This window comes from Anas platyrhynchos, chromosome 2 (genome assembly GCF_047663525.1).
Source record: "Anas platyrhynchos isolate ZD024472 breed Pekin duck chromosome 2, IASCAAS_PekinDuck_T2T, whole genome shotgun sequence".
Lineage (NCBI taxonomy): Eukaryota > Metazoa > Chordata > Aves > Anseriformes > Anatidae > Anas > Anas platyrhynchos.
The window spans coordinates 99,838,381-99,861,132 of NC_092588.1; the positions used below are offsets into that span (position 1 = coordinate 99,838,381).

The following is a 22,752-nucleotide window of genomic DNA, read 5'->3' on the forward strand; positions in this document are numbered from 1 at the left end:
AATTAACTTTTTTTTTGTCTTTAATATTAAACTGTAAGATACCTTACTCCATATGTCAGTCCTAAATGATATTTGTGATGACAGTTTATTCTCAGTCTAGGTCAAGAGGTAAGAATGTTCTGTATTCATTTAGTTAAACAAGCTACTTAGTCACTCCTCACTTACCAGTGCCAGATGCAACCAATGAAGTTATGTTATAGATCAGGTTTTTTTGGATCACAGTCACTACTAGATAAGCAGGTCACTTTTCTCATCCTGCCATATTCCTGCCTCCTCTTATGGTCTAAATGATCTCTCACGCTTTATCTGAATTCCTTCTATCTGTTGACTGAAGCAAAAGGAAAACATGTCTGTCACCGTTTGCCTTTATAAACTGAAATGTTCAATATGGAAGCCTGGAGGGAAACGTGAACACCAGTACTACATCCTAGCAAGTTCTCTATCAACCAGTTCTCTTGGTGAAACTCAGCAAGACCTCCAGGTTTCTTCAGATTACTTTCCAAAAATAAGTCTCAGACTTTGCTCAACATTTTCATAGAAGTGTCATTCCAACCTCCCCTCTCCCCCCCCGCTGTTATTATTTTAAACCAACAATAATTCCCCCAACAAAGATTTGTATGTATGCATTTAGCTGCTCTGAAAAATGAGACTGTGGGTTAGAGTTAATAATCTCCTAGCAAATTAAACTAGAAAAACCCACTTGGAGGTTATTTTGCAATAGATCCACGCTTAGCAATGATATGAGCAGTAAAACCTCAAGCCCTTGTAGAACTAAACTGCCTCATCAGTTGTCCACCTTCCTGAAAGATGGATACTGCCTTGTGGGTTGAGGGGAAGTCTTTGCTCTAAGCCAGTGCAAGACTTTGCTAGCTCTGAGCTGCAGTCTACCTCTGGATGGCAGTACGGTCACTGTGAATGAGTAGGAACTCCTCCAGCTTTCTCTTGGGAAGCAAGGTAAATTTCGCTGGTCTTCGCTCCCCACTATGCTTTGCCTTTACCTCAGTATTTTTAAATTTGGCACAAGATGCAAAGCTGCAAGGTTGGAGTGTGCATGCACACGTGAAGGTCTACAGGAAACTTCCTTTTGAGCTGCATTTTTTTCAAGCTTTTGTGTCCCTTCCTCCATCTTCATCATCTGTTGCAACTGTTCAGTGTTGTGCAAGGCTGCTTTTTTAATTTGGTGTTATTACACTACCTGATCTGAATTAGTGTATGGTGTCCAGAAATGGTTGAAAGTAGGAATTTCTCTCATGCAAACTAGCAGTACTTAATAATAATACAATTTACTCACAGCTCATTTTTTTTTTTTTGTCAGACTTAATCTCTACATTTTAAAATATTTTTACAGTATAAAAGATGTTCAGGGTTAGTAATCAGCTTTCTTGAGCTATGAGAAACCTGAGACACAGTGACCATAAGTGAAAAATTTGAGAGCATGGACTTTCTCCATCTCTATGAGCTGCAACTAGGAATTGTCTGACAAATATTACCCAAGTTTAGTGTAAGTTTTTTCTTTGGTCTTCAGAGTATATACTGCTTTTTTTTTTTTTTTTTTTTTTTTTTTTTTTTTTTTTCCCCTCTCTTTAAAACAAATGTTTCCAGCCAAAGCAATGGGATTTGAAGCAGTACAAGGAGCCAAAAATGGGACTTCAGTGAAGTTATGTAATTGTCATACTCATGATGTGTGATTGCTTCCTTAATAACATCTGTACATGTTATAATTCTCTTAAAAGTATGATATTGCTGTAAAGTTGTATGCAGAACAATTATACTAAGCAATGTCAGGTTTTACTAGTGTTTTATCTGTGACACCAGCTGAAAGACTAAAGTACTCTGCTGTGCATGGTCATAGATGCTGTTAAAAACTATGCTTTGCTTTCTAGACTGCCTTTGCAATCTCATTGCCTTCAAATGAAGTGCTAAATTACATTTGCAGAACCCTAGTGAAAACAATAGGATTACAATAGGTGTTACTGAGGTCATCATTTATTAATGATGTTAATATGGTATATGAGGCTGCAGGGAACCTGCTTTGATAGCGAGATCCTAGGCTGAGTCTGTAGAGGCAGCATTTAAAGGCAAGGGAATCCACAGCTTGATTGCAAATGGGGTAAACTTGAGAAAGACTTTAAGAAATGAAAGAAACGACGTTATAAGTTCAGTGCTGTTTTAAAATGTTTCTTTGGGTAGTAGTGCAAAACATATTCCTTTGACTTACAGCAATTTTGAGGTGATAGACTTTTGTTTTTTTCTTAGAAGATGCCATAACAGTGCATGATTGTGCACTTCTGTGTTGTGTATTTCCATGTCCATCCAGCTGAATGTCAAATATCACAGAAGAGCTTTTTCTACATGCTTTTTCAGGAGAAGGTTATAATCTAAGCACTTGCTTTTCATGTTCTTTTTCTCCACACCCCCTTCTTCTCCCCTTCATAATACCCATTGTATGTATTGTGATGTCATTTTCATCCTTTTCCTCCTAATTAGCTCTGGAGTTACTTTTCAGCAATTTGCCTTCACTGCTGGGCTTCAGTCTCACAAAGTCTGATCATATAAGTGATCCCATTGATTCCAGTATGTATACTTAGTGCTGAGTTACATGCTCGAGGAACCAGTTTATACCTTTCAGATATAGATAAATGACTATTGTATCCTAAAGCCATGATTTCACTGTAGCATAAACATGTCTTTGTTTTCATCTCAGTATTTCAGTTCCTCTGTCATAATAAATTTAACAAATTTTTGGAGTCATTGTAGGAGTTAGACTTTCTCCTTATTTTATTAACTTCCCTTTTATAAAATGCTTGGTCTTAGTTATGTTCCGTGCTTAATCCTCTCAGTGCTTTAAAAGTAGCATACCCTCCCTCCCCCAGTGTATTCCTGTGTATTCCTTTCAAGCTTCAAGGCTTGTGAGTTTCTAGACTTCGCGCATGAAGGGGTAGTTTGGAGCTGAACAGAAATTCAGTGCTGGGTATGTTAGGATTTGAAACTGAAAGATAGCCACAAGAGAGAAGATCTTGTAGCAGTGGACAAATAATACTGTTTATGTAGAGGTTACAGTTCCTGTTTTCTGCTAGTTTTGTATACTTTATAGGGAACTTTATAGGGAAGATGTATGTGCATATTCTAGCATAACACAAATGATCTCATGTCAGTTGTGTTGATCCTAAGCTAAGTGTCTGGTCTGAGAATAATGCTTTTGTTACTTTGACTGCATAGATGAATCAATTGTGTGAACAATTTGATTCTGCACTGGAACTTCTGGTCTTGTCTATATACAGAATTATTAGTAAAACAAGTGAGTGCATTACTCTTGTACATTATCTTGGAATCTGGCAGACTTTGTGATAGTCACTTAAGTAGTGTTATTGTGCTCCCTACAAATAAGCCTTACGTGTAGCACGTTCTCATGGAAAAAAAGAGCTTTCTCCAAAACTATTGTGGCTGCTATTGAGGTAATGGGATATCAAACAGGCAAAATTGTATGTGTTGTCAATGGCTGCAATATAATTTCATTGACTTACAATGTTTAAAGTGAAGACATGATGGTAAGCTTCTATAAGGTGTCATATTGAAGTAATTGCCCACCAACTTGATTTTATGGCCAAAGAGAACATTTTAATGTACCCGTAAATTCTGAGGACAATCTAGCCTGCATGGAAACACAGAGATCAAAGACCATGATTAAGCACTTAGCTATTATAATGCCGAGAAATATTTATATAACACAAGAAGTAAATAGATGAAAAAAGTGTTGGTGAAAGTAAATTGAAAAGTTGATTTAAATCTATGAAAAAAAAGCTTGGTCTAAAATGAAAAAAGAAAACAACAACAACAACAAAAAACCAACCCAACAAGAAAACCAACAAATGGGGTGGTTTAAGTCAATGGTTTTACTCACCCCAAATGTCACAGCTTTTACTTGGTCCTTGCCTAAGTCTCTTTGGTTTTGCTTTCAATTTGCCAAGAGCCCAGCACTCTTCAGGCCCATGTGATAGACTGAGTTCAGGTGATAGAAACAAGCCAGCATTTGGCTTCCAGAGGAAGCACATGAGCTGCGATGATCAGGCTTGTGAGTGCAACAGAGCTGTCTGGCTGTGAGAAAAGGGAAATCAAGGAAATTCTTGGTTATGTGAATGCTCCACTCAGTTTCCCTGCTTTTAGATCTGACTCATTGCAGTGGGTCCATCTGGCTCGAGTTAACGTTCTTTATGGCAGCCCATATGGTGTTGTGTTTTGGCTTTGGGACTAAAACTGTGCTGATAATACACCAGTGTTTTGGCAAAGTTAAGTCCTAGAAAAGCAGAGATCAAGAGAGAGATAAGTAGAGGCTCTGTAGGGACAGGGTTTTAAAATTAACTTACATATTTTTATAGGGATGCTTACCAGTCACTGCTCTTTGCAAAACAATTAAACAGAATAGACGTGAGGTGAGTGGGACAGCAGTGCTTAGAGGCTTAGCAGTAAGAGTGTGTACCTGAGGTGTTGGTCCTCTAACTCTAATCACCAGGGGGCAAACTTTTGCCCACAACAACAAAAAAGGCTGTTTTTTTCATTGAAAGATGGGTAAAAGGGAGGAAGAAGGTGGAGTGGAAGAAGGAATACTGATATGCTCTCACAGCTGTACTGGTACACTCAGGCTTGCTGGAGGAAACTCAAATGGCTCTTTGTCTTTGTGTTTACAAACTGTAACTATACATACCTTCCTGATTCAAAAACAACAACAAAAAACTAATTATATATGTGGGCATAGTAATTTGTTTTTTTCTTAAAAGTAAAAAGCAAAGATGTAACCAAATGATTCTTTAAACTTATATATGCCAAACACAAAACTAGTTTCAGTTTAGAATGATGTATGAAGACTGTTTGTAATGAAAAAATAATGTGAGATTGTGATCAAATCTCTATTCTGCATTTTGTTTTGTAACTTTTTAAAACATTCAGAAGCTATTAGTGGCCATTTCTATATTCATTCAAGGTTTGCTTGTTTCCAAACACATTTCCTCATGTCCTTCCTATTTGTGCATGTTTAGTGCACACTTCATGTAATCCTATATTTTGAAAATAAATTTATTGGAGACATGGCATAATTTGCAGGGTTATTTCAAACAATGTTCAAAAAGTACATTTATTACTCTTTAGAAATAATACACAAAGATTGAAGCATGTTGAAGAGCAACTTAAGACCAATGGCATTATGAGATTGCTTATGTTGACCTACGTTTTTGAAACAGCTAAACTACTTATTGATGTTCTGTTATTGATTTCAATGACAAAAAGATCAGGGCCTTTCCCTAGATCTTGGTGATTCTTCATGCAGGGAACTGAGTCTGTTGTGCCTGTTGAAGCTGATGGCAACAGTCCAAATGGTTTCACTGGCAGCAGTCTTAGGACCATTTTGTACGCACCTATATATGTGCTCATAAATATGTATAAATGCATATGTTTTGTGTATATAAAATTGATCAAAGTAAGAGCACACATATATATGACAATAGCACGATCTTCAGAAAATTTTCTGCTGTTGAAGCAGAAGGAATCAACGGTATTTTTGACTGTGCTCTCTAAGGAGGGTGGTGATAGTTACTCTTTAAGGGTGAAATCAAGCATCCTAGTGTGTTCACCAGTTTGCAAACGAGCAAGCAAGCAACAGAAGGTGTTACTGTAGCTGCGTGTTGTTCTGTTTTTTTTTTTTTTTTTTTTTTTTTTTTTTTTAACTGTTATCAGATTATCTACCATAAAATATTTCTTAAAAGGAGTTTCCTTAAAAAGTGAGAGGAAGCCAATGACAAGTAATTGTGGCAACCTTTTTTAAAACAAACAAGAAAATACACACACACAAAGAAAACAACCCAACAAAACAAACAAATTGAGCGGTATCTAATAAAGAATTGAATTGTCCATGTAGGAAAATACTAGCAGGTCTGAGAAATGCTTCATTCATTGTTTATTGATAATCCACTTACTGTAATTGCTGCTAAAATGATCAGTAAATGTTACGCTGATTTCCAATTGTAAAGCATTAAACAGGAAAAGTGCTGTTATGCTGCTCTGAAGTGATATCTTCCTATATGCCTGACACATAATAGTGCTACTGGATGTGGTGTGTGACATATCCTACCGTAGTACTAACAAATGAAACGTTGGGAATTTAAGTATACCTGCAACTTCCAGCAGATGAAAGCCTTTGACAAAAAGTGAGACTCTCTTTGGACTTCATCTTAAAGAAACACATTCTTATGCAGATTTCTTCAGGATGGACTGTGAAGCTGCGTGACGGTTAAGGGCATACTGAAGTTGGAATATATTCACTTAGAAATTAATATGTTGAGATCTACACTGTGAAAAGAAATATGTGGCACCCAGGTGTTGATGAAGACCTGGTATGAAGAAAAGTAACCCAAAAGCTTCTCTGTGATGATTATGAAAAATTGCACTCATTTATCAGTGGGAAAGGCTTAGAAAATATAAAAAGCCTAACATTATTGATCTGCAACATTTGTTGTATTATTAAGTATGTTTAGCATTTATAACAGCAGGTTTTGTTGTCAGATGAGCTCAATGTAGGAGAACCATAGGAAAAATGATTTGGCATTCTTGCTCTTAACCTGATAGCTACACATCCTACTGCAGTGTGTCTTCTGGTAGCTGGAAAAAGAAGAGAGTATTTTTGTTTGTGAGGCTCAGTTCTGGTGAAGGTTTCAGTTTCTTCAATATATGGACATTTTTGCTATTTAATTCTGTCTAGATAAGATGAAAGGAAATAGAGGGCAATTCAGGTCCCTACCACTAAGGTACAGTCCCAGTAGAAATCAGAATCATCTAGGTTAGAAAAGACCTTATAGATCACCACCTCCAGTCATCAACCTGACCTGCTGAGTCCCATCACACATCACAGGTCTATGCTCCTTAGTGTCATGGCCACATTTCTCTTAAATGACTCCACAGATGGGGACTCAGCCCCTTCCCTTGGCATCCTGTTCAGATACTCTACAATCCTCTGCTTGAAGAAGTTCTTCCTAATGTCCAGCCTAAACTTCCTCTGGCACAACATCACTTCTTCAAGTCCTGTCACTTCTTACCCAAGAAAAAAGATCAACGTGTTCCTCTCTGCAACCTCCTGTCAGGTAGTTGTAGAGACTGATGAGGTCTCTTCTCACTTCCCTCAGCTGCTCCTCACAACCCTTATTTTTATGTACCTTCACCAGCCTCATTGCTCTTCTTTGTACACTCTTGGGCAACTCAATATTCTTGGAGCAGCGGGCCCAAAAGTGATCAGAGTGGCTGAGGTGTGGCCTCACCAGTGCCACACCAAGGGGTCCATCACTTCCCTAATCCCCCTGGCTACTCTGTTTCTGATGCAGGCCAAGCGATGTCATTTCCCATACTTGTCCCTAGAATTCAAGTGTGCTGTATTAAAGCAAGTAGCATGAAGAGGATCAAGAGCTCTGCTGACAACCTTGCTAATCACATAATACATAAAATAAATGCATAAAATGCATGTTATGTATGAACACAGCGTTCAGCACCATGACCCATGCTATGATTTTTTTTTTTTTTTCCCCAAGATTCAAGTTACTGGTTCCTTTGTTTTACAACTTGGAAATCCTGAAATGTTAGGTAAAACAAAGTTTTCCTTTAACTAGAAAGTTTCTTTCAGTTGCTGTGAGCCCCTTCTAGGTTGCCTACTCAAGTTTCTCTCTTGTTATCAACATTCAAAAGTTATCTTCAGTTTGGGTGTGGTTATGGACATGCTGTTTTTTAAAAGTTATTTTAACTGAATTCTTGCCCTGATATTTATTTTCTCACTGTCTTTCTAGTGTGCACATCGTAGCCAAAACATGCCAAATAAATCCATACATAATGCTATACTTAAATTCTGATTATGCTAAACTCATGCCACTTGGATGCTTTATGGTGGCAATCTCAGGAAGCAATGTTTTAACTAAAATAAACAAACATAAAAAAAACTGCAACCCATGACTACCAGCACTCCATGAAGTGTCGTGAATTTCATAGTTTCGGGGGCTGTAATGGCCTGTTTCTTCCTTCTAGAAAGCAGAAGGATTATTGTGATGAATGAATGCTGTAGTTGCTGGATGGAGCTTTTAATGTCACAAGATTGGCTGGAGAGAGGATGGGATTAAAAAAAAAAACTTGTGCTCAAGGCTCCCTCAAAAGTGAAGTCAACCTGTTGTTGCTTATATTAACTTATCAAACAGGCAGGCTGGTGAAAGAGCACGTGTATGAAGATGATTTGGCAAGTAGAATTGTGTCCTTTATGTGGTCGTTGTGGAGACTAAAACAACCTAATGTGAAATCATTTTTACAGAAAATGAGAATTTTTTGTTTTTATATGAAATCCTCTAGACAGCTACAACATGTTTATTACATTAGAGTGGAATGGTATTTTTTCCCCTAGGAATGATGAATACCATTGCAGAAATGTTTTAATACTTTTTTTTTTTTTTTTTTTTTTTTTAATGGAAGACAATCTCTTCTGCTTTGTATTGAAAATTTTCTCAAGTTCTCTGGTAAGTTGACCCAGTATGCAAATTCTAGAAAATCTTAGCTATTATAGACTTAGAATTTTTTGGATGACTTTTTATGTTTGACAGAGATCCCTGCTGAATAGAACCAACAGAGCAGAGGAAACAGTCCACTATTTCTATGACAAAACTGTCAAAGTCTTGCTCCGGATAGGGGCTGTCTTCTAATTTTGAATTTAATTGCTCTCTTATATGATCCAATCTTTTTGGAAGATCAGATGGCAGAAGAGTAGTAGGGGAGAAAGTCTCATGAGGGCTGATTTCTCCATACTGGCCTCAGGGGGTGGTGGGGGTGGGAAGTTACTGCCTGTTCCACCTGTGTCCTGTCATGATCTATAGAGCTTGCTCTTCTGGTCTCTCAAAAATCATCTGCTTTTAGATGGTTGCGAGAACCTTGAGCTAGAAGGTTCCTTTCTCTCACTGTTCTCAAGACTTATTTTTCCTAATGGTTGTGTGCTGTTGTCCATCTTGTGTTTTGAGGACCATGGTAGCCTTTCAGAATAGCAGCTTCTCTGTCTCTTGACCTCTGGATGCATACAAACCTTTGAAATATGTCCATGGATAAGCAAGCTCCTTTTTAATGAGCAGCATGTCATTTAATAAGGGAAATCATTGGAATATGGCAGAGGCTGGACTCTGGTTAACCTAGAATTAATAGATAACAGCTACATAGATGTTCTGTGTGTGTGGCAGAAAATTATAAGGATGAAATGGTTTGCAACAGGAGGAATGGAAGGAATCTTTAATCAGATTAATAACTGGATCAGCAGTAGTAAGGTCACCTCCATGAGCAAAAGCATTGTTTAGAGTAAAACATCTGTGCTGTTGGTACTCTTGCATTAGTGATTCCTAAATGTCATGTTGGTCAGGAAAAATGCAATGGCTGTATGGATTCATGGTTTTTTGTTTTGTTTTGTTTTGTTTTGTTTTGTTTTTTTTCCTCCTGTTTGGTTCCAGATTGCTGTATTTGGACCACAGATGCAACTGACACATTTGCTCCTCTTGTATATGGTAAAAACAGCATCCTTTAACTTTTTTGCATGTTTGAAGTGTACAGCTTGACTTGCTATATGAAGCTGCTAGGGATATGCTTATAGCAATAAACCCAATAAAATAAAATTGTGACCCAGTCATTTATTACTGTGTGGTTGTCATGTGTATGTTTCCATTCTGCAGCCTCCTGTTAGTGTTGCAGAGCAACCTGACCAACAAATTGATGAGGACTTGCCTTGTGAACCTTTCAGCTTTCTGTCAATAGGTGCAAGAAACCTGTGAAACTTTTTCATTAGGGAAAACAAATGGTTCAGTATGGTCGAAAGTTGTCTAGTGAGGTAGTTTTGTGTTTTTTAAAACCATGTCATAGTATTGAAACCTCAAGACATTGTAATTTGAAGGATGTTGCTGCATAAAAAATGTAGTTAAAAAATAAAAATAAAAAGATTGCTAAAACTACAACTAAAACCTCCATGAATTTCAGAAAAACATTTTCTGTCAGCAGTTGTTACGTTAAGCAGCACTAACCTTTTCAACTTCTAAAGGACCTAAAATTAAGAATATAAACAAAGGAGACCAACATAACATCACTGACTAACCTGAAAAGAACATTTAAATGAAAGCACCATGAACAGTGATAGTCTCCCTAACTTTCTAAATTAAATTGTTAGTAATTGTTAGTAATACTACACTTTATATGGGTATAATTGCACACTGCTAACTTCTTACAATGTTGTTTCAAACTAGAGAATACTTCTTTTTAACTGCAACCTGGCCATTAGATATGAAGATGATTATCACTGCAGAAATACGATGTCCAAAGTCAAAGTAGCACTGAGAAAACAGAGAAAAACAGAACTATCTTTTCCATTGCAGAGATTTTCATGAGGAGATAAATATAGTTCTAGCTGAAGAAAAGTGGAGACTGTTTCAGGTGATGATATTTATATTGAGTGAGAAGAACTGGGGATATATTAGCTTCTTGCTGTAAGAGAGCAATACTGAAGATCGTAGTAAGTTAAATATGAGTAATACAGGTAATATAACTAAATATGTAATGCAGTAAACAGAAGTACGAGATTAAAGCAGTGAAGGGAGATCAATGATCGCATATCGGCAGCCTTGTTTGTTTTACTTATAGAAACATCCATCTAAGGATGGTGGTAGAGGTGGCTGTGAAAAAAATAAGCTTTTCTCTAACTTTTCTGGGGCAATGACAGCCAGCAGGTAGCAATGGTCAGAGGCTAGCAGGGGTCTGAAGGATGATTCAAAGAAGTTTGCATAAGCTACACTATGGATTGATTGGGATAGAAATATTGGCACATTAGTGACAGCAGATACAAGGTTTAAAGAAGGAAGAATCAAAATTGTTTGTTTAGAAATCTTTATTAAAAAAAATAAAATAATAATATTGAATGCCTCTAAAAGCAATAAGACAGAGGAAGGAGGACCAGTTCGTAAGAGGACCAAAGGATAACACATTCCTAAATTTCACTGGTATTTGATACAAATAAAACTAATCCTTTCCCAGTAGAGATTTTTAATGTATTCTTCACTCAAAAGCCACAAGTTATATACTAAAATAACTTTAAGGCTATGATGTGCTCTGTCTTGATTAAAAAGAAATCTAAAATATCAAAATCTTTGGTGTAATCATTAGAATATCTGAACATTGAACTTTTATTTATTGGTAACATAATTGGAGTGATTGCTCAAACATGCACTCTCTAACAGAACTCTGTGCGTGATCAGTATCCTGGAGGAGGGCATAATTTATTTCATATTTTCAGGGGAAAAAAAATATCAGGAAATTACTTTAAAGTATGTTTAAGACAGAAATGAAGTGATTTCAAACTAAAGTAAAAATAAAAAGAAGGAAAACAAAGGATCTTACTTTTTTATTGAAATAATATAATTAAATTCAGACCAGGAATGTTTATGGTGCAGTGAGTACAAAATTTAGCCCAATGGCTAAACCAGTGCATGAAGCCTTTATAAAGCCCTATCATCACGCAAGTCCTATGTTAAGGATAAAAGTAGTTTGTACTCCCCTTTTTAGATCTCTGCCTAGGGCATGTTTCACACGAAAACCATATAGTTTCCTGTAAAAGCTGTCTTTGATTACTAAATAGTTTTGCTTAGAAACTGCACCTTTACCCTTAAAGAGCAGAGACAAAGCTTTTAACACAGTGATAAATGTTCTTCTGTATTTTGTACAGTGCTGCAGAAAAGAAACTAAAGGTTTTGGCTTTTGAAAGAGGGCGTGTAACCAGAGCTGTAATTTGCATTTGCAAATCCACCTGTTTTTTACTGGCAAATTAAGCCCAACAGCTTGTAGAAGTCAAGTCTGGGAGCAGTGGAGCTGAGCAGAGGTGCAGGCAGCTATTGCGAGCTGACTAAGAGAAGCTATGAGCCGCCCTTAAGGGAGAGACACAGCAGGGAGGACCACTCGCCGCACAGAACTGTCAGCAAAAGCTCATATAAAACAGGCAAGTCTGGTAATACCGGTGTTAGCTGGACAAGAAATTGATGACAAGTTATATGAGTATCTGCAAGAGATGCGTGTAAAATTTGTCACTACATGTGTCGTATTTACAGGTATATTTTGAATAAGGGGATTGCAATTCCTCAGTTCTAGAACAAGAGCTTTGCTCTTGTGCTTATAAACCCATCTGAAATACCATAGCATTATATCCTTTTTATGTACCCTTGCCTTCTACTTAAAGCAGATAAACCCTTTTCACAAAGTTTGTCTTGCTTTTTTTTTTTTTTTTTTTTTTTTATATATATATATTCCTAAACTTTTCAATTTTATGTATGAATAGCTAAAAGTTTTGTGTGGGTGTTGATCAACAGAAGTTGCTGTGTTGCGCTGCAAAGTATAACCTGATCTTTCTCACCTTCCAAAAAGCAAGCACAGCCAGGGCAGGGAGGAGAACAGATCCTGATGGGATTATCTGCAAAAGATGCACATGCAATTCTTGGACTCGGCTCATCCTCTGACACCCTGGGGTCCTCGCTGGGTGGAGAAGAAGAAGGCTCCTGGGCCAGTAGCTGGCCACTGTGACAGATTCATACCAACTACTGCAGATCTTGGGGGTGCTGGGGAATATTTTTTTATTTTTTTATTTTTTTTTGAGAGAAGCCATTAGTAAAACAGAAAAATCCCATCTTGTTCCTGGGAAATTTCCCAGACCGGTCCACTTGCCATGTGCTGGAATTTGAATTGCATTGTTTGTAAAAATAAGTTTTTAATCATGTGTAATCTGCCGTAGAAGAAACATATTCTTAAGTCCTCAAAGCAACTGAAGGTCTAGAGACAACCTGGAGTAAAAACTGTCAAATTTTTTTTAAAGTATGTTTTTGAAAGAAACAAACTCTCTCAACCCATCATTTCAGTGATTTATTTAGTCTTCATGTAGGCTAGAAACTTAGACAGTACCTAATCTGTCTGCTTATAAAGTTGTCATTCACTTACAATCTGGCACAGAGCTACCCTGGAGGTTATCTGCAGGTGCTGGTACAGTTTGGGTGAGGGGGCAGCAATTTACATTTCAGTTTTTACAATCCTTGGCTCTGCGTTTGTAAAGCTGTTCTGAATTTGCTGCAAGAGGCTGCAAGTCAAGCAAGGGTCTGTGGGGATGCTTGTAGTGCAGGTCTGAGGGATATCCTGCAATGTTGAGTTCCACACGTTCTCACTACTAATTGTTTGGAAAAGTATCTTTATTATTATTTGATACTCCAGCTTTTCCATTCAGTGGAGGCCCTTTTTCTTCTCAGATGAGATAGGGTGAATAGTTCCTGATCTGCATTTTCTCCCTGCTGTTTATTATTTTGTATACTTTGATCATACTTGTTCTTATTCACTTTTGTCAGGTAAACATTCCCAATCCTTTCAATCTCTTTATCGTTTTTTCCTGCACATCTTTCTGATGTATTTCTTAGCTGGGCTAACCAGAAATGAACAAAGTGCTCCAGATGAGGCCGAATTATTGATGTGCATAACAGGCAAAATCCTAGCCCTGTTGAAGTTGCTGTGAATCCACTAACATCTAAGGGGTGAGGTTTCTCCCAGTGCTGTCACATTTTGTACATTATTCTTCATCCCATTTTTCATGTATTCAACTTCAAAATTTGGCAGCTGAGAATTTAATCTAGAATCCTACTGATGCGGCATCCTCCATTAAATTGCTGGTAGTCCTCAGATTAGCTGTGTAGTTTGTGGATGGGATTAGTTCCCTCCCCAAAATACTTTCCTGAAAAGGGTCAAATTTTATCCTGATTCATGTTAGCTATGGAAGCACGCTTGCTATTAGTTTTGAATGGCTGAAGCTGAGGGCATCAGCCCAGACTTAGAAACAATATTGTGTTCACAGTGACCTTTAGCTGGAAAATCTGCTAAAGTGCATTATATAGTATATGAAAGCAAAACAACAACAGCAAAAAAAATCCTGCCTCAGTAAATGACTTTGTCAATAATGTACTATGAATATGAGGCAAAACAAGTCAGAGGGGTTTTTATAGCATTTGCAAAAGAAATCTGTTAAATTCTCTTTCCTTCCTAGAATCATCTAAGAAATGTTCAGATTGTTGCTGGCTAATAAATACAGTAAACGAAATGTTAATAAATCACCAGCAATTTAGCCTGACAATAACATGGATTGACCGCATTGATTAAATTGATTATGTTTCATATATTTACAATATGTAGACACAAGCCCAATTTATTTTCTGAAGAGTTCAAGGTAGGTATCATTGGTTTAAAAAAAAAAGGCAAAACAAAACAATGGAGTAATGTTTGTGGTTGCTATCTGCAATAATCTAATGCTGACAGAGAGCAGTATTTTATTTAGTAATTAACAGTGTAAAGGGGAGAGAAGCTGTCATGTTGGTTCTTAAGCTGGGGAATGTGATGAAAGATGATATCTGCGATCTCATCCTTTCCACTTGTTTAGGATTGTCAGGATGAGAAATGTCAGCATTATGAAAGCTCAGCTCTGCTCTTGATATGATAAAACCCTTCAAAAGCCAGTCTTTCTCTCCCTCTTCCCCCTCCTTTCTCCCTCTCCCTGCACTTGCTTTTTTATTTATCCTGTTTTGTTAGATGGCAGAAATATAATTCTTTTCTTTCTTCCTATTATAAGCCACCATTTTTGTTTTATTATATGTTTCACAACCCCTAATGCCCCACTGAAAATTACCTTGTTAAATGACAGTGTTTCAAAGCCATGAATCCTTTCCACCATTCCCTCAGAGGTTTGAAACAGTCAACAGACTGTAAAGAATAAATAATAAAAAAGTATTGATTATTTTGATGACTGTGAGATTCAATTAAGTATTAATTTTGCCCTCCAGTGGACCTATCAAGGTATTCAAAAGGGAGGATTCGGCTCAGCTAAATGCGTGCTGAGTGCTTCAGCCTTAAATAGGGAGAAAATGTGTTTACCTACAGTATTTGAAGAGGAGTGCATTGATGCACAGAGTCCAATATTTAAGTGCTGTGCAAATTAAGCCCTGGTGACAGTGACATTGTTTTCAGCGATATGAGTATTGACTAAAGAAGTGCATTTGATGACAGCTTAAACTATTTGTATTGATTAACATTTTCATAGATTATCATGTGTCATATCAAATTCACTTTTCAGACATGAATACATTAAAAAACCCATAGGCAAACATCGACCAATGTGGTGACAGGACAGAGGGAACATGCTAACCAACCTACTTGCTCGCTGGTCACCTGTTCTCTGCATAAGAACCATTTAGGCATGAACTTTGCAATAAATAGCTGCCAGAGTGTGCAACAAGGTCACTTGTTCTTTTCTTTTTTTTATTTTTTTGGGCTCTGGTTTCCTTGCTGTCATGATATTGTACCTGTTAGTTTGCAAACAGGAGGATAGTGTGTGCTCGGAAATAATGCTTGACCCCCAAATGTCCTCAGTGAGCAGAAGATAAAACAGATCCAATTCGTCAAGAAACATTTTAAATATATATATGTAAGGTTTTATGGGGATATAATGTCCCAAACACGAGAATAATTGCAAACTGTTTGTGTAAGTATCTTCCCTGATTTTATCTTTAAAAAAAATAGTTTGTGTTTTTTATTTTCAAAACAAAAATATGTGCTTGTGTGTGTTTATTGACTTTGGGAGCATAGCATCCCAAAGACAAGAATAGTTAGAAGAAATCTGTGTCTCTCTTGAATGTATGTAATGAAATGGCTATTTGTTGCTGTGAATTTTCATAGAAACACTTGAAGGGTAGATATTGTGTATTTGGTTGTGTTGATGTTGTACAGCAGAGAATGCCTCTTTAAATCACCGTGGAGTGCTCACAGGGTGCTCCTCTTCTCTGGCGTTGGAGCATACAGGAATTTTGTTTCTTACTATGTTAAGGGCAGAGCGAGGTGTAAAAACGTACACACAAAAAAGCACATCCCACAATTAAAGCTGTGTTGGTTATGTTGCTTTCATAGAAGTTTTTCTCCAAAGCATCCTGAATCTCTCACATGCTAGTTGAGCTTTAATAGGGTGGGGAGTAATGGAAAACTCATTGGATCTGTAATAGCTCTTCACTTGACTGCAGCCAGCAATAACAGCAGGAGCAGCCAGAGATAAGAGAGAGAGAGAGAGAGAGAGAGAGAGTGTGTATGTGTGTGTGTGAGGGAGAGGGAGTGGAAGAGAGAGTATACGCACACCAAAGCTGCCACTTTTTTTTTTTCCCTGACTCTTTTTTTCCCCCATCCTAGGATCCAATGATAGCTGGACAAGTCAGTAAGCCCTTGCTGTCACTGCGGAGTGAAATGAATGCAGAGTTGAGAGGTGAGGACAAGGCAGCTACTTCAGACAACGAGCTGAATGAGCCCCTGCTTGCGCCTGTGGAATCAAATGACAGCGAGGACACTCCCAGCAAGCTCTTCGGTAAGTCTGTCTAGGTATTTCATTTCACTGCTACCATGTTGTCCGGAAGAGCAATCTCCCCCCGTTCTTTTTTCCTTCCTTCTTTTTTTTTTTTTTTTTTTTGTTCACTCAATTTTCTTGTAAGTACCAAGGAGTAGCTTGGAGCGTGCAGGCGTACAGCCCTGTGCTCCCATTGCAACTGGCTACTGGAATGACAGTGTCACATTCTGAAAACTTTTGTCAACAATGAACTTATTTAATGCAAGTTGCAGACATTCTATGTTTTCCTTTGATCTGTGGTCTCTAGTGTAAAAAATTGAGGGGAGAATCATTTTTTTTGCCAATTATTATTATTTTTTTTTGAGTGATTCATTAACATTTATTGCATTAAGTGCTGATGTGAGTGTCTGATATACTATCAGCCTTTTCTGAGCCTGGACTAAACTGAGGAGTTACCATTTTAAATGGTAAAGATAAAGCTGGGTGCAGAGAGCTGAAACATTCCCATAGAAAACACTCTCTGTACTGAGAGTAAACAAAGGCTACCAAGGGTAGTGCATGTGGAGCTAATGTTTTTAAAATTTAAATTAGAAATAAAATATTTCTTCTAAAGTATGTGCCAGAAAGAAATTACCTGTTTAGTTTTTAAGTAGCCTAAATTATTCCAGAAAGTGTAACCTTTCACAATCAAAACAAAAGCAGTAAGAGTGGCACTCCAACACAGACATCTGTCATTCAAATGGATGACACCCTGTAAGCCAACTCAAGCAACTCTGATCTCTAATCAGAAAAGGGAGCAGAGTTGTTGAGGCGCGTGCTTGAGTGATAGATGTTGATAGATGTCTGAGCTGGAGTAGTACTGTATGGTACATAGTGACATTTTGGGTTTAGAGCGACTGCTCTCCTGAAAGGGGTTCCTTTTAATTATTTCCGTTTGTGACTTAAAATAAACCTTAATAGAAACAGAGCAACTCCTTATTTTTTCCACGACTCTGTAGATGGAAGTTGAAGGAAGAAAGATCTTGTTTAGTGAGAATGCAGCTTTAAGGCACAGAGAGAGCCCATTTTCTAAGATGCAAGTTTCGATTTCATAATCTGTAAGGAAATCTGTAGTAGTGTTCAGATTTCAGTTTTCCAGCTACAGTAGGAGCTGCAGGATTTTTAAAACAAAAGAATACATGCAATTTTCTTTTTAAAAAAATGTTCCTTACCCCTTACAAGAAGAAAAAGCACAAAATGTTTTACTAAGTAACTTTGCTACAGATAAGGGAAAATAATAATAGATCTAAAATTTAATTTCTGAATTACAGTAATAACCATTATTAAATATCACATCCATTTTTAAGCACACCCTTAGTAATCTTTGTTTCCATGGAAAACATAATTTCCATTATCAGTTTGTATGTTCAAACACTATATAACAATTGTTTTAGTCCATTTAATCCAGAAAAGAATTTTAATAGCTAAAATTCAGAAAGCTATTACTTGTATATATTGGTATAAATATATTTAGCTGTGTTTACATTTTTATTTGATCAAATATATAGGGTACATCTATTAAATATAGCAAGGTAACAAAAAAAAATGGACTTTTAATTTGCGGGTACTGAAATGTCTGGTTTTAGATCAGGCAAGTATTGTAATAAAAGGCAGGGTATTTTTTGAGCCATTGTTATTTGGATGCTCAGCAGTGAGATTGAACAGATACTTTCATTAAAGTTGCTGCTTGGGATACAGAAATGATGTGCAACAATATCTTATCTCCTTCTGAATTGTAAATATAGTTGGTACCTAAAAACACTAATGAAAAAAAATACAAATGAGTATATTGTGTTGATTGTACTGGTGAGTGTAAGATGTTTGCTAGCATGATTTTGTACTGCAAAAAAGATGTTACCAAGTAAACAAAAGTAGGTGAAATAGTTCAAGTGACTCAGTACAAACTTATTTGCGGTTTATCTAGGTTCTGTTACAATTATAACAGATGTTATAGATGTTTTAGCAGCAGCCTTTACCAGTTAATTTTAGTAGCTTTGAGAACATAAAGGAAGGGACAGTGATGCTATTTTGATACATTTGAGGATTAAATGAAGCAAATTTCTTTAGAAGAGATACTTAGCTTTTATTTCATGAATGTGTCCCTTTAAGATAATTTTGCAGTAAACATTTAAAATGTAGGTTTGCTTAAAGCTTTGGTGCATAAATATGGAGGGTTATTCTATAGCTGTTTCTCTTTGTTTAATGTTATGAATAGTATGTTAGGAATGCGTACTTAGGGGCTTTCTTTGCAGTCTCTGAAATTATATTTATTTGTGGACTTTTTTGGCATATGATGGCATAGAGATTGATATTTTTCTCCTCTTTCTTTCACGTGATGAGAGATGAGAATTTTCTTTATATAATGGAGCATGTAATATACGCTGTGTGAAAATTTTCCCCAAAATTTATTAAGCAGGAGAGGGAGGAGCATTTTAAAAAGTCAAGGGGAGGAGACAGGTCCATAAAGAACAAAGTTTTCCTACACTGTTGCTTTCACATTTTTTGAAAAATTTGCGAATATCATGTACTGATTTAGTTGGAATGAATGGCCAGCATTTGAGTGTCTTATGTTTTGTTGATGTTAGCAATATTTCACAAGTCTTATTTTCATATAGATGAACAGAATTGAATGATTAGATGCAAAGAGCTTTCTTCTTTCTCATCGGATGCGTTCTGCTTAGCCTTCTTTTGACAGATGGGTTTATTACTGCAAAGACCTGCATTGCTCACCTGTACCTTTTCCTAAAATCCACCTCCTTTTCCTTAAGCGTCATTGTTTTAGTATTTCACTGTATACCATAGAAACACTGAGTGTTTATTTTTTGTTTTGGTAGCAGATAGCACAATTAATCAAACAAATGGCACCCCCCTGCTGTAGGCAAGGGAAGGGCCAGGCTACACTTAATTATACTTATTTTTGACTCCGGAAGATGCATGGTAAACTTTTGTTTCTCTTATGGGTGCTCTGCTGCCAGTGACAGAGAAGGTGCATGCTGCAGCTCTTTGGGTCCCAAATACCAGCCCCAGCTGGGATAAGTTTCTGACAATTTGAAGTAGCTCCCACCTGAAACTGGTGTACAGGTGTCTGGGAATATGGCACCTTGTCACTACAGTGCACTGCTCCCTGAGAGTGGTGACAGGGGCAGCCGTGGTTAGAGGGGTTGCGTTTGCTTGTTTCCTTGCTTTGCTTTATGTTGTGGTGCTTTTTTTTTTTTTTTTTAATTTCTTTTAATATTACTTTTTTAGTTTGAGTGGGGAGGGGGTGTCTCATCTGTAAAGCTCATCCTGTGCTTTTTTACAAGTGGGCTTTTTGGGCATCTGAGTGCAAAAAAATGCAAAAAAAATCTGATACTGAAATAATGTGAAACAAGACGAGAGTAATTTTTTGCATTTTCTGAAGTGCAAAATATTGGGAAAAGACTCTATTCTGAGCGAATATAAACATATTATTGAGAATATATAGACATATTATCTGAGAATATGAACATATTAGTTCAGAAGTAACATTTGAAGTGTGGAGTTTGTGCAGGTATAGAATTCCAGTTGCAGAAATCCCAGTTTTGCTAAGCAGCATGAGGCAAGCTTCTTTACTAGAGATCTTGTGGTATGTTATTTACTGGTTAAAATAGTTGTGAAGCAGTATCTCCCATTTTAGTCACATGAAGCAATTAGAAACCCAGAAACTGAGGCTGGCTGTCTGACATGCCTGGTGGTATCATTTTCAGATCAACTTGTCTTACTCTGCAATATTTTTCAAAACAGTAACATGGGCCAATTTTCTCTCTTTTTTATTAGAAGAAGCTTTTGTTAATGTTAAGTAGTACCTTTGCTTGAATAAACACATCAGGATTTGATAACTAAATTAGATGGCTTTTTAAAAATATCTTCAAAAGAAGTTTAGAATAAGTTGCCAAGTATTGTTATCAAAAAAATCAAGAAAAAAAAAAAAGTTTAGTTGTGTAACATTATAACCGTTGAGATTCAAAATTTGGTATAGCCACTGGGCATATGTTTTGCATAAAATTCTCTGTACAGCAAAAATCCCAGGAAAAGTGCCTAGTCCAAGCATGAGAAGTACCTGTGGACTGAGGTTGGCTTTTATGAGTTTGGATCAAATCCTAATGAATCCTTAATCAAAGGTAACTTGTGACATAGTTAGATGATAGCAAAGGTGCTATCTGATGCTGATAATTTTGCTAATTTATAAGAAGTTGCCCTTTGAGATTGAGCCTGTAGTTCTATGCATCAAACCTATCAAACTAAAAAAAAAAAAAAAAAAAAAAAAAAAAAGCTGTAGGTATCACAGATAGTACAAAACCAAACATATAATTGTGGAGTAGAAGCATTTCCTATTTAAAGACTGCAGGAGAGAAAAAAAATTAATATATATATATGTATAAAATTTACTGCTAACCTTTATTAGCTGGCAAAGTTTTGTTCCACTGAAATTAAATCTTAGGTTTCTTGTGCTGGAACTAAAAACTGTGGTTTCATTTGGTTCCCCACCAGATTTCTGCTTTTTTTTTTTTATAATGCTGTGTATGTTTGAAATAGTGAGTGGGGCTATGTGAGTTAAACGAATCTGCACACATTTCTGTAAACAAGGGTTTGTTTTCAAAGCCCTGGGTTGGTTTTGGTATTTTGTTTTCCTTTTCAGGGTTGTTACCCGCATCCCAGAACTGTGTGCATCTTTCTATAGAGGCAGATACACACATGCTGTGGCAGAACAGCGTAGAAGTTGTTTGCAGCTGACCGTGTTTTGCTAGTAGATGCCTCGTATTGCTCTTTAAGGAAGCATATACTATCTAGTTTTATTATTTTTAAATGAGAGTTGCCTTGATTAGAATTTATGGCGCTGGCATCATTTCAGTTACAAAGGATAAAGGACTAAATTGTCTTTTACCTCTGGAGACACTGGTCTCCGCAGGTCAGAGCAGAGGTCACTGCCAGGTTGCTGCGAGGAAGCTCACATTATAGTCATTAACAGCACATCTAGCCTGTGGGGGGAAAGAGGCCCTCAGACGAAGAGCTTTCTGTTCATCACTGTATTTAAGGATGATTCTCAGCGTTTTGGCTGTACCCTCAAATTTCAAAGGTCTATAAGGTCTCAGCCAGTCAGAAACATTTTGATAAGGTTTGCTCATTTCAGTGAAAGCAAGCAGTATGTTTGTTACTCTTGCTGCAGCTTGAGCATCTAGTGAATATTTCTGTTGTTCTAGGGAAGTTCACAGCCCCGGTTGTCTCAACATTACAATCAAGCCTTGTTTTTAGGCACAGCAAATGTTTGAAATATGTCTAGTTTACAACAAAAGACACCTGTCTCTTCACATAATTTTATTCAGTAACTCTGCAGTAATTTCCATCTTCTGGATGCTTTGTTTTGGGATGTTCTCAGTTACCTATGCAATCGGTAAGGGCCATAGAACCAACCCTTACTGGTGCCTGAATCTGTGATACCTTTATTAAAGCACATAATCTGTGGATAAGGAGTGCTGTTTTATTATGAGGTGTTGTCAATGAGGATGTTAATGGATGGCATGCTTACAGGATCAGGTCACAATACAGGCTTGTAAATCCATTTTCTAAAATGTACTAGTGTCTTAATAACAAGTTTTCAAAGAATCTGACGATGTGATGGATTTTGTTATTTCTGAAGGATACATTTGATATGTATTTTTAAGCATTTTGAGTAGTTTTGTGCATGTGAGCATTTCTAAATGGAAGTTTGCCAACAGTTAGGGACTTGAGCAACTACTCTAACTAGTGTTACTGTCTGATTCCTTGGTGGGTTTCTTACCTGAGTCAGTGGGGGATGCATTTGTGAATGGGGAGAAAATGCCCATTGGAACCTAAGAAGATGTTGTGACTATTTAAACACAAAGAAGGATGTGATGGCAAGATAGAAAATCCATCCATAGCTCAGCATCCCTGCTGTGGCTAGGTACTGCAGGGAGTTCAGGCAGGCATAGTGCTAGCACTGACATGCTGACTTGGGGGAGAGACTGGGCTCCTACTCCCATAGCCAGTAGTGAAAGGAAAATTGGGCTGATGAAGAGCAAATAATACAGCCTCGCTTGTAAATTCCCTTGCTTTTATGGAAATAAATCAGCCTCATCACTGTGCCTTAACTGTGACAAACAAAGCCTATTTAAAAACAAGAAAAGTGAAGAAAGGAAGAAAAAAAAAGATAACAACCAAAAAAACAACAACTATTTTGAGTGTGGAGAAAGTTAATGGTGTATTTTAAAGACAATTCTGTTTGTTCTCTAATT

General features: G+C 37.0%; 1 protein-coding gene across 5 annotated transcripts in view; it reads left to right on the forward strand.

Moving 5' to 3' along the window:
* The window catches only part of POU6F2 (POU class 6 homeobox 2), a 323,051-nt gene that overhangs the window by 40,642 nt on the left and 259,657 nt on the right, over positions 1–22,752 (forward strand). For all 5 annotated transcript variants that reach the window (XR_011806837.1, XM_072033298.1, XM_072033296.1 and 2 more), the window contains exon 2: positions 16,291–16,462. Coding sequence is in view for 4 of the 5 variants with exons in the window: in XM_072033298.1 (XP_071889399.1) it covers positions 16,291–16,462 (172 nt within the window). In the remaining variant the exon portion in view is untranslated. The remainder of the gene's footprint in view (positions 1–16,290; positions 16,463–22,752) is intronic.